At 36.4% G+C, this 18,776-nt stretch overlaps 1 protein-coding gene across 2 annotated transcripts in view; it reads right to left on the reverse strand.

Annotated features, from left to right (window-relative positions):
• Positions 1 to 7,090: 7,090 nt before the first annotated feature.
• TTC8 (tetratricopeptide repeat domain 8) overlaps positions 7,091 to 18,776 on the reverse strand; it is a 61,253-nt gene continuing 49,567 nt past the window's right edge. The window contains exons 9-13 of one of the 2 annotated variants that reach the window (XM_053603194.1): positions 15,005 to 15,144; positions 13,182 to 13,356; positions 12,743 to 12,865; positions 9,531 to 9,614; positions 7,091 to 7,932 (exon numbers count right to left, since the gene is read on the reverse strand). In XM_053603194.1, the coding sequence (XP_053459169.1) occupies positions 7,816 to 7,932; positions 9,531 to 9,614; positions 12,743 to 12,865; positions 13,182 to 13,356; positions 15,005 to 15,144 (639 nt within the window). In that variant the 3' untranslated portion in view covers positions 7,091 to 7,815. The remainder of the gene's footprint in view (positions 7,933 to 9,530; positions 9,615 to 12,742; positions 12,866 to 13,181; positions 13,357 to 15,004; positions 15,145 to 18,776) is intronic. The other variant, XM_053603193.1, reaches the window with a different exon arrangement.

The following is an 18,776-nucleotide window of genomic DNA, read 5'->3' on the forward strand; positions in this document are numbered from 1 at the left end:
TACAGTACCAAGAACGTGTGCTCTTTTCTTGTTGCAGTTTGGCCGGGGCTGGGTTTGAACCCGCCACCCTCTGCATATGGGGCCGGCGCCCTACTCACTGAGCCACAGGCACCGCCCCACGTGTGCTCTTTTCAATCAAAGTTCTTGAGAAATTTTTTTTGTGGTTGAAACACTATCAGGGACTATAAAACCGAAATAAGCCCACTGTAATCTTGGACAGGTCAGAATGCTACGTACATTAACGCAGCCTATTTCTGTTGGAGCAATCATGACTCCTCCTGCTCCCTTGAGAAGTGATGGCATGGTCGGTGCTCTCTGGGTGGAAAGCGTCTAAGATGTGCTCAGTCAGCGCTGCTGGAGGTGGCTGTGTTTCTAATCATAGGTCTCCCTTTCCTGCCAAGTTTACAACATCTAGCTTTGCCGTTCAGTTAGTTTCTGTATGATTAACAGGCTATATGGTTGTGAAAATGGAAATGTACTGGTGGGAGCAGAAGACTTGTATTTAAGTCCCCACCTGTCTGTTACCAGTTGTGTAACTGTGGGTGGATCATTTTATCTCTCTGAAGTTCATTTTTCTTATCTGAAAGATGCAGATATGAATTGCTGGGCTGCTAGCGCCCACAGGTTGCTGACAGGATCAGAGAAGCTCATGACAGCACAAGGTGACCTCTAGAATTCATGGAACCCTCAGGACTCATTTGGATGAGAGACTTAGCATTTGCAAATCACTGTTCCCTGTCGCGTCTCCATGTTTACCAGACTTCCAGGGAGCTGCTGCCTCATCTTCTACTTTAATCCTGTGGATCTGTTCTCAGCAGGCTGAAAGAAGCTAGCATGCCAAGATGCTGAGACTCCCAGCTAAGCCTTTGCTATCTATGTAACCTTGGACATGTTATGTAACTTTGTGAGGCTATCATCACTAGAAAAATGGGAGTCATAATGGATAACTCCTAGAATTGTGAAGATTACATCCAGCAAGCACTTAATACATAATAATTAAACTAGTCGGATGTTCTGTCTTGGTTCACAAGTATTTTATGAAGGCCCCCAAAGGTGCCCTGGATCCCTCTCACTTAGGGAACCTGGGACACCTGCCATTGGAGTTGTGTTAATAGGTAGACTTTAGGGGCGGTGCCTGTGGCTCAAAGGGGTAGGGCGCCGGTCCCATATGCCGGGGGTGGTGGGTTCAAGACCAGCCCTGGCCAAAAACCACACACACACACACACAAAGGTAGACTTTAATAAGCATAGGGCTATCTAGGTTATCTCTTTCTTCATGAGAAAGCTTCAATAATTTGTCTTTCAGGGAATTTAAAGGTGAAAGTGCTCTTAGAAACCAAAATGGTTAGCAAAATGGTTCTCAGACTTTAGGGGATATCAGAATTACCACAGCCCTATACACTAATCCAAATACTATAACAAATATTACTGAGAAAACTGTATTCTCGGGTATTAATGTTTTGTTTTCCCCAGAATTCCTGTTTGACAAAATATAAAAACATAAGTAGTAGTCCTACATTTGTAAAAAGACAGCAATCTTGTTGAGAAAACTATTTGTTGCAGACTGTAATTAATGTGAGCGTCAGGGTTCTTTGTGCGAACTGTGACTATCTAGGCAAACTTTTATGCTCTTTAGCACAGATGGGAAAGAGAAAGTGTGTAACCAAGCACAAGTGTGACATAAATTATCCTACCAGTTTCATATGCTGTGAGGTTTAGAAAATTTCATTTAGTATCTGGTATAAATATATTCATTTTCACATTCTTGCTAGTAAACTTGATTTAAAGTCTATATCTAACTTTGTATTCTCCGACTGACCCTAAATATTGTCTCTAAATCAAGGCTTACAAAATACTTGCTTCCTTTTCAATCTTCAGGTAAAACCTGAACTCCTTAGCTCTTAGGATTCCAAACCTTCTACATTCTAATTTCCAAAATTTAGCTCTCATGACTAGCTTACTCTGACTGCTATCGCCCAGTTCTCATCCAGCCCAATTCATATTCTAGTGGCTTCACAAAAATGTTCACCCATCAGCATTGCCTGGAATGCCTCTCCATAACTTCTCTCTGCTTATCAAGGTCTTACTGATTCTTTCAGGCAAGACACTTTGTCAGTGATTTCTCCCATATGCTTATCATGTTTATTCACTTAAAAATAATTTTAAGGGCCAGAAAAAAAAAAAAAAAAGTGTGGCGCCTGTGGCTCAAAGGAGTAGGGCCCATATACCAGAGGTGGTAGGTTCAAACCTGGCCCTGGCCCAAAAAAAAAAAAAAAAAAAAAACTGCAAAAAATAAAAATAAAAAAATAATTGTAAGGGCCAGGCATGGTTGCTCATGCCTGTAATCCTAGCACTCTGGGAGGCCAAGGAAGGTTGATTGCCTGAGCTCAGGAGTTCGAGACCAGCCTGAGCAAGAGCGAGACCCCCATCTCAAAAATTTAGCCAGGCATTGTAGCGGGTACTTGTAGTCCCAGCTACATGGGAAGCTGAGGCATGTAGCTCAACTCACTTGGACCCTTGAGTTTGAGGTTGCTGTGAGCTATGATGCCACAGCACTCTATCAAGGGTGACAAAATGACACTCTGTCTCAAAAAAAAAAACCATTTTAAATAGTTAGCAATAACTTATTGTGTATTTAAAAATCCCAAGAAGAGAAGATTTGATATGTCTCTAACACAAAGAAATGATAAATGTTTGAGGTGATGACTATCCCAATTATCATTATAATTATACATTATATACTTGTATCAAAATACCACATATATCCCAGAAATATGTCCGATTATATGTATAATAAGAATTAAAAAATTAAAACATTCAAAAAGTGTTTATAGAACTGCTCAACTTTTATTGCACTTAAAGTATCTGTAAAAATAGCCTGGCTCTTTAACTTTTTGAAAATTAGATCTATAGAGGTATAATCTACATATGTTAAAATTGGCTTTTACTAACACTGTAGAGTTCTGTGAGGTTTTTTTCTTGCAGTTTTATTTGAGATACAACTGACATATGACAAACTGCATATATTTAAAGTGTAAAATGGGGGGAGGAAAAGCAGAAAGAGGGACAGAGGGAGGGGGGTGGGGCCTTGGTGTGTGTCACACTTTATGGGGGCAAGACATGATTGCAAGAGGGACTTTACCTAACAATTGCAATCAGTATAACCTGGCTTATTGTACCCTCAATGAATCCCCAACAATAAAAAAATTTTAAAAAAGTAAAATAAAATAAAGTGTAAAATGTGATCAGATTGACATATGTGCACATTGGTGAAGCCATCATCACAATTAAGATATGAATAGAAAAATTCTCATGCTCTACCAACTGAGATAGCTGGGCTTTGCTGGAATGGATGCGGAGAGGAGGCGACACTTCTACACTGCTGGTGGGATTGCAAATACAACCTTTATGCAAAGAAATACAGAGAATTCTCAAAGAACTAAAAGTCAACCTTCCATTTGATCCCAAAATTCCATTACTAGGTATCTATTCAGAAGAACAAAATCATTTTACCTCAAAGACATTTGCATCAGGATGTTTATTGCAGCTCAATTCACAATTGCCAAGTTGTGGAAGCAACGCAAAAGCCCACCAACCCATGAATGGATTGACAAACTGGCACATGTATACCACGGAGTACTATCCAGCCATAAGAAACAATGGAGACTTTACATCTTTTATGTTTACCTAGATGGAATTGGAACATTCTTCCTAGTAAAGTATCTAAAGAATGGAAAAATAAAATCCAATGTATTCAATACTAATATGAAACCAATATATAAACAACTACACGCCCACACGAATGATAAAACACAAATATAATTTAGCAAGGGGGACAGGAGAGGAGGGAGGGTGACCAGCAGGATCTCACCTAATGTGCACAATGTGAAGGTGCTCATCACGGCCTCTGGGTGAAGGGCTCAACTCCAACTTTATCTTAGAAGTGAAAACAATGTAACCTAAAAATTTGTACCCTCATATTTGAAAGAAAAAGGTAATCAATAAATCTATCACCCCAAAGCTTTCCTCGTGTGCCTTGGTTTTTTTCTTTTCTTTTTTGAGACAGAGTCTCACTCTGTTGCCCAGGCTACATCAGCCTAGCTCACAGCAACCTCAAACTCCTGAGCCCAAGTGATCCTCTTGCCCCAGGCTCCCATCACAACATCCAGCTAATTTTTTGTATTTTTAGTAGAAAAGGGGTCTTGCTCTTACTCCCAAGCAATCCACCCACCTCGGCCTCCGACAGTGCTAGGACTGCAGGCGTGAGCCACTGCACTGGCCTTCATATGCCTTTCAAGTCCCTCCCTCCTGCTGCTGCCTCCTTTGCGGAGGCAACCACTGATCTGCTGTCAACATAGATTAATTTGCATTTTCTAGAATTTTGTACAAGCAGATTGATACAGCATGCATTACTTTTTGTTTGGCTTCTTTTACTCAGCATAATTATTTTGAAATATAATCATGTTGTTGTGTATTACCAATAGTTCATTTCTTTGTATTGCTAATAGAATTCTACTGTGTGGATATACCACAGTTTATTTAACCATTCACCTGTTCACAGACATTTGGATTGTTTCCATTTAGGGGCTTTACAGATAAAGTTGCTACGAACATTCACCCCCGAGTCTTTTCTTGAATGTGTGCTTCCCAAGTTCCAGTTGTTCCACATGCTAATCAGCACTTGGTATGAACAATCTTTTTAACCTTAACCATTCTTATTAGATTTTAATTTGCATTTCCTTAATGACTAGTGATGCTGAGCATCTTTTGATGTGCAAATCTGCCACTTACAGAGCTTCTTTGAAGTGTTCATTCAAATTATTTGCCCACTTTATAATTGCATTGTTTTCATTTAGAATTTTGAGTTACTTATATATTCTGGCTGCCAATCCTTTATCAGATATATTTGCAAATGTTTTCTCCAAGACAGCTTGTGACTTGTCTTTGCATTCTCTTAACAATGTCTTTAGAAACATAAAAGTTTTTAATTTTCATGAATTCAAACATCAATTTTTCTTTTTTGTATTGTTTTTGGTGTTGTAGCTAAAAAGCTTTGTGTAATCCAAATTCACTAAGATTTTTTTCTAAAAGCTTTATACTTAAAGATTATACATTCAAGTCAACCATCGATTTTGAGTTAAAATCGATGGTACAAGGTATGAACCAAAGTTCGTTTTTTGCATGTGATTATCTGATTGTTTCAGTATGTTGAACTTTTGTTAAAAACCAGTTTTCCATGTATGTGTGGCTCTATTTCTGACTCTTTAGATCTGTTCCATTGATCTATTTATCTATATTGATAACTAATTCCTATACTATTGATGGTAGCTTTAAAGTAAGAAATCAGGTATTAGTCCCAAAGTTGTTGTTCTTTTTCAATACTGTTTTGTTGATTCTTTGCACTTCTGTATTAATTTTAGAACTGGCCCATCAATTTCTACCAAAAAACAAGTTGAGATTTTGATTGGGATTATATTGAATCTATAGATTAATTTTGGGGGAAAATAACATCTTAACAGTATTGAGTCTTCCAACCCATGAACATGGTTGCATTTATTTAGGTCTTTATTTAGATCTTTAATTTCTCTCAGTGATATTTTGTCTAAGTCTTATATATATATTTTGTCAAATTTATCCCTATGTGTATGTCATATTCTTTTTTTTTTTTTCTTTTTAGAGACAGAGTCTCACTATGTTGCCCTCAGTAGAGTGCCATGGTGCAACCTCAAACTCTTGGGCTTAAGCAATTCTCTTGCCTCAGCCTCCCAAGTAGCTGGGACTACAGGCACCTGCCACAATGCCCGGCTATTTTTTTGTTGTAGTCGTCATTGTTGTTTAGTAGGCCTGAGCTAGGTTCAAACCCGCCAGCCCCCATGTATGTGGTCAGCGCCCTAACCACTGAGCTATGTGCGCCAAGCCGTATGTCATACTCTTGATGCTATTATACATGGTATTAATTTTTCAATTTTAATTTCCAACTGTTTGTTGTGTATACGTGGAAATACAATTGACTTTTATATATTGATAATCTATCCTGTAACCTTGCTAAACCCAGTTTTTAGTCCTCCTAGCTTTTTGTAGATTTCATAGGATTTTTCTACATAATTATGTCATCTGTGACTAAAGATCAATTTATATCTTCTTCTCCAGCCTGAATATCTTTTATTATTTATTGCCACACTTGCCTACACCTGAATCTCTGACACTAGTTTTATAACCTTTTTCTCTGTGCCTCAGTTTTCTCATAAATGAAATGGGAATAACAACAGCATTGCATAGGACTGTAGTGGGAATAAAATTAATTAACTTACATAAAGTGCTTAAAATAGTGCTGGGCACATTCAACATCCTCAGTAAGTGGTAGTCATTATTATTAGCTCTTATTTTAAGTTAACTGAGAAAATGATTCATATTATACAACTTGAATCTAAATATTGCATATAGTATTAGGAAATATGATAGTGCTTGAGGAAATTATCAAGAGCTAACTAAGCACTAACAGATCATAGAGAACCAAAAAGAGGTTCAAGTTTAAAGCAGAGGAACAAAAGCTTGGGTTCCAGTTGTGCCATTGAACCACCAATTTGTTTTCTTCATCTGTTCCATGAAGAGGTCGTCTACGTATTCTCTGAAGTGAAGTCCAGCCTCTAACAATCTATCACTCCTTGAATTTTTTTTTTTGTTCTTTCAGCTGAGTAGTACTATTAATACATATCTGTACAAAATATAAATATCAAAGTGTTCATGAAGTTAAAAAAATGAAAATAAAAAGGACAAATCCCCAAATCTAAAGAGTAAGTTTGAGAGGCCTTGTCCCGTTAACACATTTCCTTGAGTGAACACTTTAATGAGAATCTCACTAAATAAAGCCCCGAAAAGTTTGAGAGACATTCCAGGACTTTACACAACCACCACCACCATAGGTAGTGACTACTGACCTGTGATTCTATTTCTAATCTGGATATTCTTACAGTAATAACATAATATCCCATAAGTAGTTTTTCAGGAAAAGACAAAATCGGTGGTATATCACTTGAAATAAAATTAAAATAATGACTTGATTTCTAAGATCACTGTACTTCTAAAATTCCTGTTTCATGTGAGATGACAGAAATAAAAACTCATGAAAAATAACAAAAAAGATATTTTACATACTGATTTATTATAAAGCTTAATGGATAATCACAAAGTATTTAATAAAAAAAAAATAGTTTTAAATACATTTTTAAAGTCCTAAATAAAGTTTCTACTTAGGATAAATACACATACTTTTAGACATAAAAGTGCAGCTTTTTGGTTTAAAAAAAAATTTTTTTTTTAAAAAGAAACATGTTCTTGCTAGGTTGTCCAGACTGCAATCATGGGCTCAAGTGATCTTCCTACCTCAGCCTCCCAAGAGGCTAAGATTATAGTCACGTGCCATAGTGTGGAGCTTAAAAATGCAATTTTAAAGGCAAATTTCAGACCTCTTAAGCTACGTGATGGCTAATAGCTTAAGGACTTTAAAAATGTACATTTATAAAAATTTGAGGAAATTAATGAAGATAAACATTTACCATATAATGTAGGAGAAAGCTTCATGATCTACTTAGAAATGCATAAAGTCTGTATTTTATAATAATATTTCACAAAGTTCCTGTTATTATAAAATTTTCATTATACATTCTGGTTTAAACTCCCTCATATGTCACCTTCACTAATAGCAATCACAGGTTTATAAAATATATATATTCTAGTACATCCATACATACACACAGTACTTTTCCCCTTGTATATAATGCCCCTTCATAAGAACATATTTGGTCTAAGGAATAATCAGAGCATAGCAAAATGCTGCTTTAATTGTTTAATTAAATGTTGTGTATCCACATGATCTGGAAATGCTGCTTCAGACTTCTGTGCAGCAACATAGCTTCTCTGCAGATCTCCAATCTGTAAGAAACCCAAGAAAACGGCCATCGAATGAGAACAGAAAAAATAAGTAAGGAAGTGAAAAAAAGACATCCTATCTGCATCCTAGAAACTCCAAAGATTCTTACATGTAAATTGCTTGATAATACTACTTTGATTTTAGAATTCCCTTACCTAGATCATAATTCAATCTTGAAAAATAAATGAGAAGAATAAAATAACCAATTATAATTATTGCATGCTTATTATAGCTATCTAGCAAATAACTTGAAAACCTGTGTTTTCTTTTCGTATTATAAACATAAAATGATATTTGTATGTTGAAATAGCCAGTTCCAGATAGCTTAGGAAAATCTCAGGGAAACTATACGCAATGTACCATAAACAAAGACACACTTTGATTAGGGCACTATCTTTTTAGAAATTTCAAGCTAAAATTATTGTATTTAATATATGTTTTAAGATTATAAAATGAGGCTAGAACAATAATTTTGGGAAGATACGTAGTTTTCAAAGTTCATAAAGGGTACATTTCTGATTTCAAGGGTACATTACAGTTTAATGTGTATTAAACTCCAGTCTCAAAAAACTCTACACGTACTATCCAGATACTGCCTGAATATATCTTTTTTATTGATACACGATAACTGTACATATATCAGGGTACATATGATATTTTGAAATATACCTACAATGTGTAATGATCAAATCAGGGTAACTGTGATATCCATAACCTCAAACATTTATCATTTCTTTGTGTTAGGAATGTTCTAAATCTCTTCTAGTTATTTTGAAATATATAATAAATAATTGTTAACTACAGTCTAAAATTATCTTATTTACATTACAAACATTTTTGGCCATTTCTGCATTCTCAAAACAGACAACACTTTCATGTTAAAAAAAGGTTTCCAAGTAGAAGTTATTAGATGTAATTTATTTTCTCCTTAACATTAAAAATGGCACATACCATGAAAAAAAAAATGGCATATAGTTCCTTTTTACTTTTGGATATTAACTAACTCGCAACACAGTATTAACAGCTGCATTTCCCCCACATTGTTCATAGTTAAGTTATCTTTCACTGATAGCCCCAATTTTACAGTAATCTTGCAAGACTTTGTGGGAATATGATACACAATAATATACAGGATTTTCTCACTATAAAAGCCAATAACTAATTGCTTCCCAAACTAGGAATTACTCAATGAGTATTTTTCTTTAGTGACCAAATGTCATATTTTAAAATATAAAATAATTATTCTGTAATCTTTAATTGTTGAAGTTTACTCAATATTCAATAATAAAGTTAAACTGTCCCTTGAAGTAAAGATATATATAACTATAATAATTGAGAGTTTTTTAAAAAACCATTTATGAGTATAATTGTGATGGATGTGTTAGTTCAATGTAAGCATTTCACATTGTATATTGAAGCAGTACCCTGAACCCCATAAATGCATCAATGTACAAAGTTATGATTTAATAAAAAATAATAATAAAAAAACATTTCTTTCAGGAATGTTAGGTTAGAATTTCCTTATTTATTTTTACTTTTCTTTCAAGCTAAGAAATAAAAAGAATAGTTCAGATGATAAATTAATAAAGAAACAATATACCTTATCAGAGACTGTTGCAAAGTTAAAATGTGGTTCATACATATGGGGTGCTAAACTTGATGCAGTTTGTAATAGTGCCCTTGCCTGTAAAAAAAGAAAAGGAAAACCAAACACATGTGAGCATCTATCAGTATTGTATTTGTGACTTCTTTTGTAAAAGAATTCTTTACCTAGGATAGAACCTTAGTAAACATGATAAATATAGATGGCATCTCATGAAATGCAATGACTTACTAAAATACAGCTAACTATTGTTATCTTGACAAAATTATGCTAATGATAAATGATTCAAAAGACAGAGAAAGACTAGGTGTGGTGGCTCATACCTGTAATCCCAGTACTCTGGGAGACTGAGGTGGGTGGATTGCTTGAGCTCAGGAGTTCAAGACTAGCCTGAGCAAGAGTGAGACCCTATCTCTACTAAAAATAGAAAAATTGGCCATGAGTGGTAATGGCACCTGTAGTCCAAGGTACTCAGGAGGCTGAGGGAAGAGGATTGCTTGAGCCCAAGAGTTTGAGGTTGCTGTGAGCTATGATGCCATGGCACTCTACCTAGGTGACAAAGTGAAACTCTGTTTAAAAAAAAAAAAAAACAGAGAAAATACAAGAATTGAAAATTTAGAGATTTAAAGTTCGTTGAGAACCACTGTTCTTACAAAGTTTATGTGTCAATATGACATACAATATACTCTTAACACTAAAAAAAATTCTTCTTAGTTTGTGCTGCTATTGATTGATTTAACAGGCTCTAATTACTTGTTCTCTAATGCAATAAAAAAAATTTTAAACATTAAAAATATTGCTGTAAATTTCAAAGCTCAAAGTTCTGTGGATGACAGTGAGCAGGCATGTATTACACTGCTGGCCAGTTTGTATGTAAAATGACATTTGAATGCAACAAGATTTCTGTCTCTAAGATATATAAAAGACAACTTTCACATTATTTTTTGTTCCCTGTAGGCTCAAAGGATCATGCATTGCAGAGACCACTGAGTGGCATGAGAAGTTCATATATCTGTCATAAAGACCACAAATTCAGTATTACAAGCTGCTGAACAACCCTCTGGCTTGTAACTAACCTTGAAACTAATATTCGTGATCCTCAGGACAAATTCAATTATCTTTTTTTTACAGAAAATAAAATATGGGTTCATATAGAATGGTAGACGTTTTAATAATAAAATGGGATTTATATCATGAAATCTTTCATCAAAACACTTCAAGTCAATTGCATACTAGAGAAACTACAGTAAATAGGAGGGAAAAGAAATCACCAGGAACAAAAAAAAATTACAAAGTTCCATGACAAAACAAGTGTCCCCTTTATAGTAGTTAAATGTCTATTAACTATAAGTCCATCTTATTTACTTTGTGAGAATTTATGAAATAAGGTAATATCTGATGATGGTTCTTGTTTTCGTTAAAAGTGTATCTCTGTTTCTAGGAGAAGAGGTTGGGGTTAATATCCCACATGCTGTTTACCATGTCTATAAACCTGGATAAACTTACTCACCCTCCTCAAGTCTCCATTTCTTCATCTCCAAAGTGGGGAATGCAAAAATATTTACCCTGGATTACCACTAATATTGTATAAATGTCCTTAGCATTTTAAAGTTTTTGTTTTAAATTGTATTATTATGCATCTCCTATGTGCTTAGTTCTGTGTGTCTACTATGCCAAGAGCTTTATAGGCATAGTCTACTCCTAACAGAAACACTGTCAGGTCAGTACTACTATTTATTTTCTTTATCATCCTTTCATTCCACAAATATTGACTGAGCATCTACCATGTGACAGGCACTATTCTGATGCTGAATATATAATACCTACATGACAGATAAGGTCCCTGCTTTCATGCAGCTAATATTCTACGTTCTATACATAAATATGAAAATAATCATGAAGTGACAGTACTTTGAAGAAAAAAGTAGATGTGATAGCACCCAAAGGCTATCATGCTGGAGATGGTCTTTCTAAGGAGGTGGTATTTAAGCTAAGACATGAATGACAAAAAGAAATTTTGTCTGAAGGAAGAACATTCCAAAGATCTGAAGGTAAAATGTTCTAAAGGCCCTAACAGAAGACTGAGCAGTGCAGTTTCCAGAGCAGCAAGGCAGTGACACGTCTGCAAATCACTAGGAAAGGAGAGACAAAAGATGCCCTACAAAAGGAAGCCAGAGGCCAGATTCTGTGAAGTCCAGATTTTATTCCAAATATAAGGAGAAGGCACTAATGGATTTTAAGCAAAGTAGTAATAAAATTATCTTGTTGTTTTTTTTTTTTTTGCAGTTTTTGACTGGGGCTGGGTTTGAACCTGCCACCTCCGGCATATAGGGCTGGCGCCCTACTCCTTTGAGCCACAGGCGCCGCCAAATTATCTTGTTTTTTAAAAAGTTCTTTATGCTGGCTCAGCACTTGTAGCTCAGCGGTTAGGGTGCTGGCCACATACACCAGGGCTGGCAGGTTCAAACCCGGCCCAGGCCTGCCAAACAATGACAAACACAACAAAAAAATAGCCAGGCGTTGTAGCGGGCGCCTGTAGTCCCAGCTACTTGGGAGGCTGAGGCAAGAGAATCGCTTAAGCCCAAGAGTTTGAGGTTGCTGTGAGCTGTGATGTCACGGCACTCTACTAAGGGAGACATAGTGAGACTCTCTCAAAAAGAAAAAAGAAATCCCTTACGCTGTGTTGAGGAGGGTGTACATATTGTAGAGTGCACTCACATGCTGATGTAAGTGGAAACAAAAAGACCAGTGAAGGGGCTCTTATAACAGTCTAGGCAAGAAACAGAGCAATTTACAGAAAAATGGCCAGGTTCAAGATGTGATGGGACTTTGAGGTTGAATACCAAGCCTTGGTGAATGTGATGTGGCAACAGCGGTGGCAGAGAGAAGAGGTGAGAAAAGAGGCTTCTAGGGTAGCTCCCAGGACTTGGGCTTGAACAATTAGACCAAAACTGGGATGGTAACTGCTAGAACAATTTACTAAGATAGGGAAGACTGGGGAAGCACAGATTTGTCCTAATAAAATCAAATATTATATTTTGGTTTCAGAATGGTTAAGTAACTTGAGACAGAGCTGGGATTCAAATCCAGGCCTGTGGGACTCCAGAGCTCATTTTAAAAATACAAGGTACACTATAACACTGGCCACACCTGCCAGCTTTTCCTTGAAGAAGGCAGACCGCCCGCTGTGCCATTGCCAATACACTGACCTGTTCAACGTGGCCTTTGCGCATCTCCAGCACGGCCAGGTTGTTGTAGGCCTCAGCATGGTGGTTATTGTTGACCAAAGCCAACCTGAAGCACTGATGGGCCAAATTCGTATCTCCTATTCCCTACAAAAGAAAGTAACTTATTTGCACCCGTGAATCCATAAGCTTCTTCCTACCATCTCCTCTTCTCTTTCCTCATATAAATCTTCTCTGCCACCACAGAAAAGGCAACAAGTACCATTCAATCATAGGAGTCAAATGTGAATGTTATTTAAGTGGATTTAACTTAGGAACTTATGTTCCTAAGTAAGCTATAATAAAATCTAGAAACTACTTCTAAATTGCTACATAGGACTATACCCAAACCTGGATTTATAGTACCTGAAAATTTCTTCAAAGTAACTTTCCATAACAAAAATATACCACAAGGACAACATACCACAGCTACATGTCCCAAGTTGTACCAGACATCAGCTGTCTCTTCTTCATTTTCGGCCAGAGAAAGGGCACGTTCAAATGAGGTCAGAGTCATATCATACTGCTGGGCATAGAAGCAACACAGTCCCAGATTGTTAAAAAGCTGGCAGTTATAAACACCCATCTGCAGGAGTCGCCTTTTCAAAAAAAGAACACGCAAATTTTGGTGTCAGACCAACTTTACAAACGCTAAGATATATTTTACAAAGTTAGAAATGAATTCATCTTACAATTTTTAACACTCACAAAGAATATAAAGACAAAATGTTATAGTAAATACAAACGTTCACACCAAATGCACCAAATGCAAAAGCATATCTTTTATAAGGGGGAATGTGTCCAGAGGCAAGATCAGAAACAATGTATCTAACTTATTTCCCCAAAAACTTTGTTAGAAAACAAAAAACTAAGAAATAAACAGTCACATAAAGTACAACCTACATATTTCAGTTTTGTAAGGGTCTGGTGTCCACAGGGTAAATTCCTAAGATCCTTTAATCTAATTTGGTGGCTGTGTTTAGCATTTCCCTCTAAATTTTCAGCTGATTGGATCCTGTTTTTGGCTATCTGTATTTGTGGTTAAGCCGTGTCTACTGACCTTCGATGAGCTCCTCTGAAGAAAGGTAAGCCCATCAGGGAATCCCTACATTATCCACTTAGCTTTCACAATGCAGCTCAAGAGCTCTACTTGCTTCTCTGCATCATTAATCCCAAGGGACAGAGGACAAGAGAGTTCAAATAAGCAAATGAAAATCCAGCCCAGCTGCTCTGAGAAACCCATGACCCACTTTGAGGTGGGGGAGTAGAGTCGGCTGCCCCTGTGCACAGAATGGCGTGTGTGTTAGTATATGTTTATGCCTCCAACATATGTTTGGAAAGAATTCGTGTCAGCTGCCAGTCTTCTCCTTATATATTACCCAAGGGGCTAAAGAGGAAATTGTAATTTAAAAATTAACTCAAAAGCCATACATAGGATAAAATAAGTATGTACTTAGAGAAACAGTGAAAATTATTTATTTAGACTTTGAAAAAAATATTTGAACTGTTAGGCACGGTGGCTCACACCTGTAATCTTAGCACTTAGCAAGGCAGATGAATCCCTTGAGCTCAGGAGTTCGAGACCAGCCTGAGAAAGAGTGAGGCCCTTTCTCTACTAAATATAGAAAAACTAGCTGAGATTCGTGGTGGGTATGCGTAATTCCAGCTACTCGGGAGGATGAGGCAAGGGGATCACTTGAACCCAGGAGTTAGAGGTTGCTGTGAGCTAGGCTGACACCATGGCACTCTAGCAAGGCAACACAATGAGACTCTATCTCAAAAAAAAAAAAAATGTTTTTTTGAACAAAAGTTGACAATATTTCACAAAACAGGGGATTCTGTTTCAAATACTCATCAAGATTCAGAACACAGGGCCAAATACTCTTTGCAAATCTCTTCACTATTTCAGTTTCAATATCTCTAAGTTTAGTGGAGGCAGTGATGAGAAGTGTTTTAAGGAACTATCACACTATTAGTCCATGATGAAATGGCTAACTCACACAATGACATGGGGTAAAACCTCACTCAATTATCCAGGTATGTTTCTGCAAGATGCCAGACCTTCTGCATGTTTCCAAATATTGGATGTCACTTTAATGCTCATAAAACATCTGAGTGTTAGAATTTTTAGTTTTATATACACATGACCTATACATTACTATATAATAGTTTTTTACTACATTTTTATCTCATCTTAGTTATTGTTTCATAGGAAAGTAGGTTCTACAAATTGAATGTAAAGCACACCTATAAAACCGGAGAGCTACTTCTGGCTGGTCAGAATAAAAGTGGTTGCTTCCAATGCATGCAATGGCTTCCACATGAGTATTGTCTTGTTTCAAAACTTCTTTGTAGTATTCAGTTGCAGAGGGAATATTGTTCATTTCCTATTCTCCATCAAGACAGAAAAGCAAGACTTCATTAATACTGGGCAAGAAATTTTTTTTTCTGACTTTAGCTAAATCCATTCATTCAATACCTATTTGTTAAAAGCCTGACTCAATATGCCAGACTCTATTCTGGGAAGACAAGATGAATAAAAAGGTTACTGTCCTCAAGGAGGTTGTATCTGGTAGGCAAGAAAAACAAATGAGCAAATATGTAATACAATGTCAGCCAAGCATAAGCTATGTAAAGAAAAACAAAGCATGGTAAGTGGCGGGAGTGCTGTTCAGAAGGGGTGGTCGAAGGGGACACTTTGGAAGAGGTGCTATTTGAAGAGAGACCTGAATAAAATAAGGGATCAAGACCTGGGCCTATCTGGGGGATGCTCACTTTGGGCAGAGGGAAGAGCGAATGTATGAGACTGGAATGAGAATGCACAAGTCCCGTATAAAGAACCACACCAAAACAAGTGAGGCATAAAAGGAGATCAGAGAGGCAGCTAGGGCCTCTGTTGGCCTTGGTGTCACACGAGAGAACATCATTACAGGATTCAGACCAGAGGAATAACATAATGGTATCTGCATTTTTAAAGAATAACTTGCTGCCACATGCAGGACATACCAAAATAGGGAAGAATGGTAGCGACAAGATCAAGAGTCCAGGAAAGCAATGATGGCAACCCAGAATATGTTCAGAAATACACACAAACTTGAAAACTAAAGAAACCTTCTACATTTATTAGACGGTTTAATAGTTAAAATAGTTTACTATTTTAAATTGCATATGAACTTTATGGATACCCTGTATATTCTTTATAAAATACTGATAATCATAAATAAATGCATTTCATGTTATTAAGGAATGTTATTTCTTTTTTTAATGACTTAGGTTTGTTTTATTTTTTACAGAGAAAGGTGGTTAACAATAGGGAGGCATTTTCTTTTTTATTTCAGGTCAGTGTGAGGGTACAAACAGCCAGGTCACAATTCGTTAGGCAGAATCCATTGTGTAGTTGTGTCCCGCGCCCAAAAGGTGTGCCATATATCCCTACATTGTGCCCATTAAGTGGGATTACACCAATTCCCTTCTCTTCCCTTGTTCCTCCCCCCACTTGAACTGAATTGAGTTTTACTCTTATGTGGGTGTGAATTAGAACGTTACTGGCTTCATATTAATATTGAGTACACTGGATAGTTGCTTTCCATTCTTGTGTTACATTACTAATAAGTATGTGTTTCAACTCCATCCAAGTTAAAAGATGTAAAGTCACCATCTTTTTTATGGCTGAATAGTATTCCATTGTATACATATACCACAGCTTGTTAATCCATTCCTGAATTAATGGGTATTTAAGTTGTTTCCATCTTGGCAATTGTAAATTGAGCTGAAATAAACAATCTAGTGCAAATGTCTTTTTTTCTTCTGGGTAGATGCCTAGTAGTGGGAGGTCTAATTTGAATTCTTTAAGGATTTTCCATATTTCTTTCCAAAGAGGTTGTATTAGTTTTCGGTCCCACCAATAATGCAAAAGTGCTCCCCTCTCTCCATGCCAGCATCTGCAACTTTGGGACTTTGTGATGTGGGCTAATCTTACTGGAATAAGGTGGTATCTCAGGGTGGTCTTGATTTGCATTCCTCTGATGATTAGGGACAATGAGCATTTTTTCATGTTTGTTAGCCATTCATCTGTCTTCCTCAGAGAAGGTTCTTCTGTTCATGTCTCCTGCCCAGTGATAGATAAGATTGTTTGCTCCTTTTTGTTGATTAATTTGAGCTCTTTGTTGATCCTAGTTATAAAGCCTTTGTTAGATGTAACATGCAAATATCGTTTCCCATTCTGAAGGTTGTCTATTTGCTTTGATTGTTGTATCCTTAGCTGTGTTGAAGCTTTACAGTTTGATTAAATCCCATTTGTTTATTTTTGTTGTTGTTATTGCCACGGAAGTCTTCTTCATAAAATCTTTCCTCAGGCCAACATTCTCAGGAGTTTTTCCCATGCTTTCTTCTAGGATTTTTATCATTTCATGTCTTAGATATAAATCTTTTATCCATCTTGAGTTAATTTTTATAAGTGGTGGAAGACGTGGTCCAGTTTTAGTCTTTTACATGTGGTTATCCAGTTCTCCCAGCACCATTTCTTGAATAGGGATTCTTTGCCCCACTGTATGCTTTTGTTTGTTTTATAAAAGATCAGATGACTATAAGAGACTGGTTTCATCTCTTGGTTTTCTATTTAATTCCATACGTCTATGTCTGTATTTTTGTGCCAATACCATGCTGTTTTGATCACTGTGGACCTGTAACATTGCTAAAAATATGGTAGAGTGATGTCTCCAGCTTTGTTTTTATTACCTGAAATTGCCTTGGCTATACAGTGTTTTTTCTGGTTCCGTACGAAAATGAAGATCTATTTTTTTCCAGTTCTTCAAAGTATTATGTTGGTATTTTAATAGGGATTGCATTCGATCTGTAGATTGCTTGGGGTAGTATAGACATTTTAATAATGTTGATTCTTCCCAGCTGTGAGCATGGAATGTTCTTCCATTTGTTGATATCTTCTGCTATTTCTTTTCTTAGGGTTTCGTAATTCTCTTTGTAGAGGTTCTTCACATCTTTTGTTAGGTATATTCCTATGTATTTCATTTTCTTTGAAGCTACTGTGAAGTGAATTGTGTCTTTGATTAGCTTCTTGGCTATTATAGGCATATACAAAGGGTACTGATCTGTGTACACTGATTTTATTCTCTGAGATATTACCATATTTCTTGATCACTTCCAGGAGTTTTGTGGCTGAGTCTTTTGGATTCTCTAAGTATAAGATCACATCATTGGCAAAGAGCAAGAGTTTGACCTCCTCTGCCCCCATTTGGATGCCCTTTAGATCCTTCCCTTGCCTGAATGCATTGGCTAGAACTTCCAGCACCATGCTGAATAGTAGTAGTGTTAGTAAACATCCTTGTCTGGTTCCAGTTCTAAGTGGAAAAACTTTCAGTTTTACTCTACTCAGTATGATATTAGCTGTGAGTTTGTAGTAGATGGCTTCAATTGGTTTTAGAAAAGTGCCACCTATGCCTGTATTCTTAAGTATTCTTGTTAGAAAAGGATGCTGAATTTTATCAAATGCTTTTTCTGTATCTATTGAGAGGATTGTATGGTCTTTGTTTTTGCTTCTATTGATACGATGAATTACATTTATGGATTTACATACACCAGCCTTGCATCCTTGGGATAAAACCTACATGATTAAGTATCATTTTTTTTAATGTGTAGCTGTAGTCTATTGACTACAATTTTATTCAGTATTTTTACATCTCTATTCATTAGTAAAATTCTATAGTTATCCTTTTAGGTCCTTTCCTGGTTTTGGTATTACGGTGATGTTTACTTCATACAACATGTTGGGGAAGGTACCTTCCTTCTCAATGTTTTGGCATAGTTTCTACAGTATAGGTACAAGCTCTTCTTTGAAGGTTTGATAAAAAATTCCTGTGTGAAGCCATCTGGTCCAGGGCTTTTTTTTTTTTTCTTTTTTGTTAGAAGATTTGTTATTGTTTCTTAATCTCAGTGCTTGATATTGGTCTCTTCAAGAAATCTATTTCTTCTTGGTTAAGTCTAGGGAGAGGGTGTGATTTCA

This window comes from Nycticebus coucang, chromosome 9 (genome assembly GCF_027406575.1).
Source record: "Nycticebus coucang isolate mNycCou1 chromosome 9, mNycCou1.pri, whole genome shotgun sequence".
In the NCBI taxonomy this organism is placed as follows: Eukaryota; Metazoa; Chordata; class Mammalia; order Primates; family Lorisidae; genus Nycticebus; species Nycticebus coucang.